Source organism: Symphalangus syndactylus, chromosome 20 (assembly GCF_028878055.3).
Source record: "Symphalangus syndactylus isolate Jambi chromosome 20, NHGRI_mSymSyn1-v2.1_pri, whole genome shotgun sequence".
In the NCBI taxonomy this organism is placed as follows: domain Eukaryota; kingdom Metazoa; phylum Chordata; class Mammalia; order Primates; family Hylobatidae; genus Symphalangus; species Symphalangus syndactylus.
The window spans coordinates 60,527,234-60,539,533 of NC_072442.2; the positions used below are offsets into that span (position 1 = coordinate 60,527,234).

The window sequence follows — 12,300 nt, forward strand, 5'->3', positions numbered from 1 at the left end:
GGGAGGAAAACAGTGCGAGGAGAGACAAAGGGGAAGAGGAACCAGGACGCAGCGGGTTGAGAGGATCATGGAGCGGCAGGGCAGGGGGAGGCGAAGAGAAGGAAGGGACATGGGAAACTTATTTTAGAACCAGGAATGCATTTGTCTGTATTTCATCCTTATAATCCATGTACCCAAATGAGAAAATACAGGATTAGTAAAAAAAAATTTGTGTCTTCTAGACTTTCTCTTTTTCTTCTTTTAAAATTGTACATATCTATACACATGTGTGTATGTTCTCTCTCAAACACACATGAATATATCACTAGCCGAGTTTTTGGCCCTGAGTGCCAGATATACACACAAACAACCCCAGGAGCCAGGCCGCGATGGCCGCTGATTAAAGAGAAGCAGCAGGGGGCGTGGCTCAGGCCTGTAATGCCAACACTTTGGGAGGCCAAGGTGGGAGGATCTCTTGAGCCCAGGAGTTCAAAACCAGCCTGGGCAACATATGGAGACCTTGTATCCACTAAAAATCATAAAATTAACCTGGCACTCCAGCCTTGGCAACACAGCAAGACGCTGAAAGAAAGAAAGAAAGAAAGAAAGAAAGAAAGAAAGAAAGAAAGAAAGAAAAGAAAAGAAAGAGGAAAGAAAGAAAGAGAGAAGAAAGAAAAAAGAGAGAAGAGAAAGAGAGAAGAAAGAAAAAAGAAAGGAAAGAAAGGCAGAAAGAAGGGAAAGAAATAAAAAAGAAAGAAAGAAAGAGAAAAAGAAAGAGAGAGAGAGAAAGAGCAAACAATATGCTCAGAATCCCACGAAGTAGCCAGGACTGAGGGAGGATGCCTGGCTCGTGAGTGGGGAGCTGAGGACTGCTGTCATGAAGAAGGACACTCCTGTGTGGGAAGGAATCCAGGATGATAGGACCATAGCCTGGGGCCCCAGTGGAGTGGGGACTGAGCCTACCCCAGAAGGGAGCAGAGGCCTGAAGAACAGACTCTCGGGGGGCTTACTCGAATGTACTTGATGGTCTGCTTCGCACGGTCATACCAGAAGCCATAGTCAATCCAGAGGCGGATCAGCTCCAGGGGTGGCTGGGACCCAAACATGTCCTTAGCAGGCATATTTAGGTCATCCATAAAGGTGATCATGCTTTTGCCCCCGAATGGCACGTAGACACCCTTGGTTCGCTTCTCAACCCTGCTCTCAATGATGCTCTGCACGTTATTGGATGTGGTCTGGTGAAAAGGTACCGAATGAATGTGTGGGTCCCCTGAGAGAAATACGGGCTTAGAGAGGAGGGTCAGGCAGGCACTTGGATCCCAGGGGAGCTAGCAGCCTGGCCCCTGGATCCCCGACACACCTGTGCGGACATGTTGACAATGAGCACCGACCACTGGCTGGAGGGCAGGGACTGCAGAACGCTCTGGGCGATGGAGGTCTTCCCAGTCCCCACGGGACCCACCAGCAGAACAGGATTCTGGTTGGCCACCAAGGTGCTCACCAGGTAGTTGTAGCGAACAGTGTCGACAGTGGGCACCATGATCTTATAGAAGGGGGAGCTAGGGAAGAGCAGGGGCCGGCTCTCAAGAACCAGCCGCCCACTCCTTTCCAACTCTCACTTCCTTTCCCTCCACGTCACCACTGTCTCATCACCACCGTGCCCTCCTGTGGGGCCTGGGGATCACGCGCTCCCCTCAAAGACCCTGTCCCAAGCACTCTAGGTCCCGCTTCCTGTCCTCAAGAGGCAGCCCTTCTCTAGGACCTGCCTTCTCCTTCCTATCACTCATTTTTGCTTCTAGGCCCCATCACTCTTGCCACGTCCCCCACCTACCACCGCCCCATGCCCTCCTCACACCCAGGCCCAGCTCTCACTTTGGAGGGTAGCGCCAACTCTTAGGGAGCTTGTCCTCAAATGATGTCCAACTCCGTATTTTGGGGTCCACAAAATACTCATATACTGTGTCCTAAGGAGGGCATGTAGGTCAGGTTACCAAAGCCTTCCTTGAGCCTTCTCCAGCCCAGAGAACGGGCCCCAGACCACCGGGTGGAAGAAAGAGAGAGGGAAACCCAAGCACAGCCTGAGATGGGGGATGCCCAGGGGGTCTGGAAAAACAGGGCATACAGGACAGCTGGGTGTGCGCCCAACCTTATTGGGAAAGGAGCCCTCGATCTCTCGGAGGTAGCTGTCGATCCTCTTGCGGCCCTCCTCATCCACAGAGGCACACACAGACCAGATCATGCTGAACACAAATGTCATCTCTACCATGGTGACATAGTTCTCGCCGTCAGCTGGGTTCACCTGGATGGAGAACAAGAAGAGGAAATAACCCACCTGTAAGAGACCAGGGGTCCATCTGGCAGACTCGTGACACCAGAGTGTGGAAAGGCTGGGTCTTCCTCCTTTCCTGGCTCTATTAGGAAAATCGCACAGTTTTCCAAATGTGGATGTTTATCTACAACCTGCTGAAAGACTGAGACAAACCTGAAATTTCTTATAGCTCAGCAGTTGCCCTGAGCTTCCTCACTGCTAACTCATGAAGACGCAGCCATCATCTGGCCACAACAGGCCTGCCCTGGAAAAGCACCCATGGGTGCTCAGGAGACAGGTCCCAGAACATTCATAGTGACTTGTTTGTAATTGCAGAACACTGGAGATGACCTAAATGTTCACCAGTAGAGCAGTGGAAAAATAAAATGTAGTGTTCTATCATGGAATAGTATATAGCAGTTAAAGCAATGAAATGAATCTACATGTAGTAATACAGAACTCCAAATCATATTGTTAATTTAACGGACATGTTGCAGTATATAGCATGATATAGTTTTAAAAAAATACCACATTTTCAGTCAGGCACAGTGGCTCATGCCTGTAATCCCAGCACTTAGGGAGGCAGAGCCGGGTGGATCACCTGAGGTTAGGAGTTCGAGACCAGCCTGGCCAACATGGTGAAACCCCATCTCTACTAAAAATACAAAAATTAGCCAGGTGTTGTGGCACCTGTTAATCCCAGCTACTCAGGAGGCTGAGGCAGGAGAACCACTTGAACCCGGGAGGTGGAGGTTGCAGTTAGCCGAGATGGCACCACTGCACTCCAGCCCGGGCAACAAGAGCAAAACTCCATCTCCAAAAACAAAAAAACAAACAAACAAAAAAACACATTTTCTATGGATACCCATGGGATTATATGTAAAGGTGTACCTTTAAAAAGACCTAGGCCAGACATGGTGGCTCATGCCTATAATCCCAGCACTTTGGGAAGCTGAGATGGGAGTATTGCTTGAGGCCAGGAGTTCAAGACCAGCCTGAACAATATAGTGAAACCTGTCTCAACCAAAAAAAAAAAAAAAAAAAAAAAAAAAAAGCCAGGCATGGTGGTGTGCATCTGTAACCTCAGCCAGTCAGGAGACTGAGGTGGGAGGATCACTTGAGCCCAGGATGTTGAGGCTGCAGCGAGCCCTGATCATGCCATTCCAGCCTTGGTAACAGAGCAAGACCCTGTCTCTTAAAAAAAAAAAATTAAAAAAGAGGTCTGGAATGACATACACAAACATACCACAGTAGCTACTTGTGCGGAGTGAGGAGCAGATCAGGACTGGGAGGAGAGAGGGGAACAAAAAGGACTTTAGCTTTATATGAAAAATTATTATTTTCAGAAAGGGAACTTGATTCAACAATTATCTGTGTAATTAAAAATTAAAATGTAAAATGTGGCCTGGTGCGGTGGCTCATGCCTCTAGTCCCAGCACTTTGAGAGGCCGAGGTAGGAGGATCACTTGAGTCCAGGAGTTTGAGACCAGCCTGGGCAACACAGTGAGACCCCATCTCTAGAAATAAGAAAAAATTAGCTGGGTGTGATGGCGCACGCCTGTGGTCCCAGCTACACAGGAGACAGGAGAATTGTTTGATCCCAGAAAGTTGAGGCTGCAGTGAGCTGAGATCACACCACAGCACTCAGCTTGGGCAACACAGTGTGACACTATCTCCAAAAATATAAAATGTAAAATGTACCAACTTAATAATGGAAAGAGCATATTTAGAGCCCGTGCTCTCAACCCCTTGCCCAGGGGGCACGTGACAGGTGTCTTTCTTCTGATTGGGCACATGGAGCACATGGGGCCATCCCGCCTCCGTCGGGCCTCTTGGAGACCACAGACAGCAAACTCGGCATCCTTCAAACCATCCCTGGCCTACTATGCAAAGCAGACACAGGCCCGTGGGTGGAGAGCACTTGAGGATGGGTTGTGAATTAAGATACCTAGGACCACGGATAATGTGATACACTTGGTGCGTCCAATTCAGAATACTGATCTTGGGTTTAGAGAGTAATCCTCAATCCTGGCCAGGCGCAGTGGCTCATGCCTGTAATCCCAGCACTTTGGGAGGCCGAGGTGGGTGGATCACCTGAGGTCAGGAGTTCAAGACCAGCTTGACCAACAAGGTGAAACCCCATCTCTACTAAAAGTACAAAAATTTAGCTGGGCGTGGTGGCAGGCACCTGTAGTCCCAGCTACTTGGGAGGCTGAGGCAGGAGAATTGCTTGAACCCGGGAGGCGGAGGTTGCGATGAGCTGAGGTCGTGCCACTGCACTCCAGCCTGGGCAAAGGAGTGAGACTCCATCTCAAAAAAAAAAAGAGTAATCCTCAATCCTATAGGTGGGAAATTATGTTAAAAATCAATTGTCTGCCATTTTCAGTCCAGGATCCTTAGTCTGCACTCCCGGCCTCTCTCAGCACACAACACATCTCACCATCCTCATGGTCCAGCACTCTCCTCAGGGTCTCTGCCACGCCGAAGCGCATCTGCACAAAAACACCACCCACCACATCCGGCTACAGACCACCAGCTCGGCCTGCCCTGCCAGACCTGACTCCTGTGTGTCTGCACTTCTGCAGAGGCCACTCTTGCCCTCTGCTCACCCAGGAAGCCTCCCTTACCCAGCCCATCCTTCTTGGCACCTGTGGGCCATTGATAACTCGTAACTGCCCTCTGCCCACATGGTACCGGGGAAGTCCATCTGCAGTTTTTTTTTTTTTTTTTTTTTTTTTGAGACAGAGTCTTGCTCTGTCTTGCCTAGGCTGGAGTGCAGTGGCACAATCTTGGCTCACTGCAGCCTCTGCCTCCTGGGTTCAAGCGATTGTCCTGTCTCAGCCTCCCAAGTAGCTGGGACTACAGGCACGTGCCACCACACCCGGCTAATTTTGTATTTTTAGTAGAGACGGGGTTTCACCATGTTGGCCAGGCTGGTCTTGAACTCCTGACCTCAGGTGATCCACCCACCTCGGCCTCCCAAAGTGCTGGGATTACAGGCGTGAGCCACCGCGCCCAGCCCCATCTACATATTTTTAATTTACATTAACTGTACCAGGAATGACATATGTTCCTATAGATCTTAATTGTTGTTGATGACATATTAATAGTTTAATTACGTGGCAACATCTTTAAAAACAATACAAACCATTTATAGGCAATGATTTAATCTCAACAGAAGATATCAAATTTTGGTCCTTACTTCTAAACTGAGCACAGTTTTTCTTAAATATCTATTAATCTGAAATGTTTAAAAAGTCCTCTCATCAGAATAGTCTGGGAGCTTCTTCCAGGAGAAATGGGAGAAATGGTGTCCCAGGGCCTCATCTACACCAAAACTTATATTTATATTTTGAAGGGATGGAGAAGTGAGGAGTGGAATGAGCTATTTTCAGCTCCCAAAGAATGGGTGGGAAATTATAGTGAGACCCCATTGTGTACATATTCAATTCAGAAACCCTAGTCGGACCTTTCAGCTCAACACACACGTGCACACACACAGACGTGCACATACACACCCCTCACTGCCTCCATGGTCGTTGAAGCCTCCCCTTGGAGTCTGCTCCAGTCAAGCCTGGAGTTCAACCTGTCCCAGACACACTGTTTCGCGGAAGTTGTCCTGGTGAGGCTGTGAGCCCTCCCTGCCCCTGCCCGTGGTCTGTGTCCTCCCCTTACCCCGTTCTCTGGCGTGGCCAGGGCGGAGTACAGCTTGCAGAGGGAGGTGATACCGCTGTACTCGGGCAGGGGCACCAGCTCCTTGCAGTTGTCCTTCTTAAAGGCCAGCATCTTGTTGATGAGCTTTTCGAACATGCGTTGAAGGGGCTCCACCTCAGCCTGGAGTTGAATAAGAAGGGGCTCTTCATTCACCCTTGTGTCCTGCAGCCACCCTGGTTACTTTCTGTCTCCTCAGTTCCCTTCATACCTTTGGCCTCTTCTTCAGCCACGACTGAACATAGGGCTTCCAGCCCAGGTCAGCGTAGTCAGTGTAGACCATGCCGCAGCGGGATACGGTGGCCGGAGAGGCCACTGCTAGGTTCTCCACTTCGAACAGGAGAGACACCTAAGGATATACGTTCGTCAGAACTTCATCTTTCTCTGCATCCCCCACCTTCAGGAATAATAAAACACCCAGAACTCGGATGCTACAAGTTCACAAACGATTTGCTTTTTTTTTTTTTTGGGGGGGGGGGGGGAAGAGTCTCGCTCTGTCACCCAGGCTGGAGTGCAGTGGCGTGATCTTGGCGCACCACAACCTCCGCCTCTCAGGTTCAAGCAATCCTCCCACCTCAGCCTCCAGATTACCTGGGACTACAGGCACACAACACCACACCCAGCTAACTTTTGTATTTTTTAGTAGAGACGGGGTTTCACCCGGTTGGCCAGACTGGTCTTGAACTCCTGACCTCGTGATCTGCCCACCTTGGCCTCCCAAAGTGCTAGGATTACAGGCGTGAGCCACCCGGCCTGGCCCAGTTTGCTTTAAAAGAAACCAGAGTTTATTCAAGGTTGTCCTTATGAAAAATCACTCTCTGGCTCGCATTGCTGGAGTGGGTGGAAAGGGTGTGCTTGCCAGTCCGTGAATTCGTACCTCTGGGTGCACAAACAAGGGTCCTGCCTCATGCGTCCATGGGAACGAGCCGAGGAGGGTCGCCCAAGCCTACACAGTGCTTACAACACAGAGTGTTTTTCTTATCATTGTTCTCAACAGCCGCGGCAGGCAAAGCATTTTTTCTTCAGCTGCAGGTTTCCCTGAATCCAGGCATCCTCCCTTCAGCTCTCTCCCGCAGAACCTGCCCTGCTCTGAGATTTCTGGCTCTCCTCCCCAGCCCCGGCCCATGCCCTCCGGTGCCTGCCTCTGCAGGCCCTCGGGAGTCAGCCGCATCACTGACCTGCTCAGGCATCGCGATGCGCTCGCCGTTGATGAGAGTCAACACCTTGTTATCATCCATGACGGAGTTCATGCTCTCGATCCACAGCGTGTCCACGGGGCCATCGAACAGGATCCACTTCTCGTCGGGTTTCTCATCTGAGTAGATGGTGGGTGATGAGGCAACCAGGGAGCCGTTCACCTTGCACCCTCCGCTCACGCTCCTCGGATACGCAAGCCTACACGTCCTTGTACTTCAGCATTCCCCAGGCATTTCTCTCCCAACTTGGACTTCCTATCCCCAGACTCCCTGCCCCCTTAGGAGACTCAGGCGTCTGCTCTCCACACCCCACGATCCTCTGGATACCTGCACATGCCATCCGCATGACACTGGACAAGATGCCATCTGTCCATTCATTGGTGCTGAGGTCATATTCCCCATACAGTTCCCCTAGGGACAATGCCTTGGGGTTCAAAGGAAACTCCTGAAAATGACACCGGAAGGGGTTTTAGCTGCTGATAGACAAAAACCCCCCTTTACTTCCAGACCCCTCTTAGGTACACGCATTTGTCCCTTCTCTCATCGCTCCAGGCCTCCGTGGTCCCAGGTACAGCCCTCCTGGCCTTGGAAGGTCCTCCCTGGCCCCCACCCTCCACTGTCTTCTTACTACTCAAGTCTCTGCCCACTGACTCCACTGTCCCAGCCCCGTACTCTAACAATGTTGAAGTTAGGGTCTCCGGCGCGGCACAGAGAGGACAGGGAGGCCTGCAGGATGCGCCATGAGGCAGTCTTGCCGCTGCCGGTGCAGCCCACAATCATGGTGGAGTGGCGGGAGTTCTTGGTTTCATACAGCTGGAAAACTTTGGTGAGGGTGAACGGCGTGCTTTGCAGGTCCATGTCTCGAATCTCCTGCTCAACGGTCTCCCGCAGCTGAGGGAAGGGAAAACACAGCAAGCAGAAGAGAAAGGATGAGGCGGCCGGGCGCAGTGGCTCACGCCTGTAACCTCAGCACTTTGGGAGGCCGAGACGGGTGGATCACGAGGTCAGGAGATCGAGACCATCCTGGCTAACATGGTGAAACCCCGTCTCTACTAAAAAAAATACAAAAAGTTAGCCGGGCGTGGTGGCGGGCGCCTGTAGTCCCAGCTACTCGGGAGGCTGAGGCAGGAGAATGGCGTGAACCCGGGAGGTGGAGCTTGCAGTGAGCCGAGATCGCGCCACTGCACTCCAGCCTGCGCAACAGAGTGAGACTCCGTCTCAAAAAAAAAAAAAGAAAAGAAAGAAAGAGAGAGAGAGAGAGAAAGAAAGAAAGAAAGAAGAAAGAAAGAAAGAAAGAAAGAAAGAAAGAAAGAAAGAAAGAAAGAAAGAGAGAGGATGAGACCTTTAAAGGGCTTTCAAAATCTCCCCAGTGCCAGGGAGAATATGTTCAAACTGTTAAAAATGGCACCAGGGCTCTCTGCACTCCGGCTCTGTTCACTCACTGGGAAGCTGGCCCATTGCAGAGTTGAAAGATTGGGCTCTGCAGTCCGCCAGCCTGGTTCCCCAGCTCTCAGCTATGTGATCCTGGGTAAGTTACTTCTCCATGCCTCAGTTTCCTCATTGGCACAATGTCTTACATGTAGCTCTATACCCTTTTTGTTATTATCCAGCAAATATTTATTAAGCCTCTACAATGTATGCCAAGCACTGTGCTGGTTGCCAGGGATACGGCTTGGAACAAAATAGATTTCGTCCTATTGCAGAGCTCACAGTTTAGTGGAAGAGCCCAATTAACATTAAAGACATTATTACCTAAGTTAAAAAGTGATGCTTGAAGAACCATGACCTAACAGATGGGTCCCAGAATAGTGTGCCATTTTTAAACACACAGCTCATGTAGCCAAATATTTTCAAATAGATACAAGATAGTTACTTGCACTAACAGGCCTCACCAATTCCACTTCCTTCCACTATCTGAGAAGTAGTTTTATTAGTATGTTTTCTGTGTGCATGTGTGTTTAGTGTCATAAACAAGTTTAATGTCACATTTTCTACTTACTCAGTTAAAAAATATTCTCAGCCGGGCGTGGTGGCTCACGCCTGTAATCCCAACACTTTGGGAGGCTGAGGTGGACAGATCACCTGAGGTCAGGAGTTCGAGACCAGCCTGGCCAACGTGGTGAAACCCCGTCTCTACTAAAAATACAAAAAATTAGCCAGGTGTGGTGGCGTGTGCCTGTAGTCCCAGCTACTCAGGAGGCTGAGGCACGAGAATCGCTTGAACCCGGGAGGCGGAGGTTGCAGTGAGCCGAAATCTCACCACTGCACTCCAGCCTGGGCAACAGAGCTTTTTTTTGAGACTCCATCTCAAAAAAAAAAAAAAATTCTCTAATTTCTTCTTTGATCCATTAGTTATTTAGAATTGTATTGCCAAATTTCCAAACATTTGGGCTTTTTCTAATTCCATTTTGTCACTTTCTGTTAAAAGCATTCAAATGCGTCTCTTTATGGATTTTTTGGTCTGTTTGCATTATCTGTTTCTGAAAGAAGTAAGTCGGCCGGGCGCGGTGGCTCACGCTTGTAATCCCAGCACTTTGGGAGGCCGAGGCGGGCAGATCACGAGGTCAGGAGATCGAGACCACGGTGAAACCCCGTCTCTACTAAAAATACAAAAAATTAGCTGGGCGTGGTGGCGGGCGCCTGTAGTCCCAGCTATTCGGAGAGGCTGAGGCAGGAGAATGGCGTGAACCCAGGAGGCAGAGCTTGCAGTGAGCCGAGATTGCGCCATTGCACTCCAGCCTGGGCAACAGAGCGAGACTCCGTCTCAAAAAAAAAAAAAAGAAGTAAAGAAGTAAGTCAAGATCTCCCACCAGGGCTGTGGATTTATGTGTTTCTCCTTCTGGTTCTGTCCAGTTTCTTTTATGGATTTTGTAGCTATATTATTTAGCACATAGAGATTTAGAACTCTTATAACTTTCTATGCATTGATCCTTTTATCATTATGAAATGTCACCCTTCACCTTTACTATTGCTTCTTGCCATAAAGTCTACTTTGCCTGATAGCAGTAGAGTTATCACTGTGATCAGAAAATGTGGTCTGAATATCTTCCTTTGACATTTTTGAGGCAAATTTATGGCCTTTACATAGTCATAAATTTTCCTTTTCCAGCAATTTTCTATGTGTGATTTTTGTTTGCTTAGGTTTTTTTTTGTTTTTTGTTTTTTTTTTTGGAGACAAGGTCTTACTCTGTCACCCAGGCTGGAGTGCAGTGGCACGATCTCAGCCACTGCAATCTCCACCTCCTGGGCTCAAACAATCCTCCCCCCTCAGCCTCCCAATAGCTGAGACTACAAGCATGAGCCACTACACCTGGCTCATTTTCACCATGTTGCCCAGGCTGGTCTCAAACTCCTGACCTCAAGCAATCCACCTGCTTATGCCTCCCAAAGTGCTAGAATTACAGGTGTGAGCCATCATGTCCGGCCTGTTTGCTCAGGTTTTTTTTTTTTTTTTTTGTCCCCATGTTTGCTTAGTTTTTAATGTGCTTATCTCTAACTCAATTCCAAACTCTACCAGTTGACTAAATCTTTCAAACAATTTTCACATCGGGTATCAATTTCTTCTTTAAAAAGTCCTCCTGGCCCAGCGCAGTGGCTCATGCCTATAATCCCAGCACTTTGGGAGGCTGAGGCAGGCGGATCACCTGAGGTCGGGAGTTCGAGACCAGCCTGACCAACATGGAGAAACCCCGTCTCTACCAAAAATACAAAATTAGTTGGGTGTGGTGGCGCATGCCTGTAATCCTAGCTACTCAGGAAGCTGAGGCATGAGAATCGCTTGAACCCAGGAGGCGGAGGTTGCGGTGAGCCAAGATTGTGCCATTGCACTCCAGCCTGGGCAAAAAGAGTGAAACTCCATCTCAAAAAAACAAACAAACCAAAAAAGAGTCCTCCTGAAGCCTTCAGGTTTGCTCCAGTCTGGATTGGCTTCTCTCTTTGCCCAGTGCACCACCATCATCTTGTGACCTCCATTCACTAACACCCCGAGGATTACTGTAGCCTCCCCCTTGCACCGAATCTTTTGTTTCCCATTGTCCCTTCCATGGTATGCTCCTGTATTTAAGTAGAGCACATTTTCTAGTAGCTTTCGGAGAAAGTAGTTGTGACTACAGGAGCACACCACCACGCGTGGCTTTTTTTTTTTTTTTTAAGAGATGGAGGTCTTGCTATGTTGCCCAGGCTGGTCTTGAACTCCTGGCCTAAAGTGATCCTCTTGCCTCAGCCTCCAAAGTGCTGAGATAACAGGCGTGAACCACCGCACCTCGCCCCTATCAGTTTCAATATCTGAAGTAAGTTTTCATGGATCTGATTCCACTGTCTGTTGTTCTTCTGGCTCCCACTCATGGGTTCTTGCTTCCTTGTGTGTTTGGTGATTTTTGACCATGAGTTGCTCATTTTCTTGGACTTTTACCTGTGGCAATTCTTTGAACTGTGAGTTGAAATTTCACTCCTCCAGAAATAATTTGCTTTTGCTTCTTCCAGTCACCTGGGGGCACTAACAACCTAGAACTACTTAATATTAAAATCTAAGCTTGAGATTTCTTTTCTGATTACGCAGTAGGATAAATGATGACTGGAAACCATGTGAGAGCTGGTGTGTGGTTAGGAAATCTCAAAGGAAATTTGGTCTTTTTCTTCCGTCATCAGAGATCAAAATAAGCAAGTTCCTTTCCTATATATAACCTTCTAAATCGCAGGCTTCTCCTTTTTCCATCTACTGGGGGTGTTGCCCCTTGGGGACTGGGGTTTATTTACGCAGCACTGCATCTTCTGTTATATCTTCAGACTTGGGCTGTTTCATCTCCTATCCCCACTGCCTTAAGATCAACAACAATTTTCAGAGAGAAGGCCAGCTTTGGTACTCACCTACCTCCCAGGGTTCCTGCTTTTACTTCCTACCCTCTTCAACTCCTGGAATTCTTTCTTTCTTGCCAGCTTAGCAATGCATTAAAAAGGATGTTATTATTACATTTTTATCCATCATTTTAGTAGTTTCAATTGAAAGGATCATTCAGGGTATCTAGACTACCACACTGCCAGAGAAGAAAGTTCTTATGCTTTCTAAAACTCCCTCTTCCATTCTGCTGCTCTCTGATACCAAGTGGC

The 12,300-nt window shown here is 48.7% G+C and overlaps 1 protein-coding gene across 9 annotated transcripts in view; it reads right to left on the reverse strand.

The window, feature by feature from the left end:
* DNAH2 (dynein axonemal heavy chain 2) overlaps positions 1 to 12,300 on the reverse strand; it is a 119,817-nt gene that overhangs the window by 40,476 nt on the left and 67,041 nt on the right. For all 9 annotated transcript variants that reach the window (XR_008653121.2, XR_008653123.2, XR_008653122.2 and 6 more), the window contains 9 exons: positions 7,867 to 8,085; positions 7,522 to 7,639; positions 7,177 to 7,313; positions 6,210 to 6,347; positions 5,963 to 6,121; positions 2,126 to 2,278; positions 1,852 to 1,943; positions 1,340 to 1,538; positions 990 to 1,214 (listed from right to left, as the gene is read on the reverse strand). Coding sequence is in view for 6 of the 9 variants with exons in the window: in XM_063629524.1 (XP_063485594.1) it covers positions 990 to 1,214; positions 1,340 to 1,538; positions 1,852 to 1,943; positions 2,126 to 2,278; positions 5,963 to 6,121; positions 6,210 to 6,347; positions 7,177 to 7,313; positions 7,522 to 7,639; positions 7,867 to 8,085 (1,440 nt within the window). In the remaining 3 variants the exon portion in view is untranslated. The remainder of the gene's footprint in view (positions 1 to 989; positions 1,215 to 1,339; positions 1,539 to 1,851; positions 1,944 to 2,125; positions 2,279 to 5,962; positions 6,122 to 6,209; positions 6,348 to 7,176; positions 7,314 to 7,521; positions 7,640 to 7,866; positions 8,086 to 12,300) is intronic.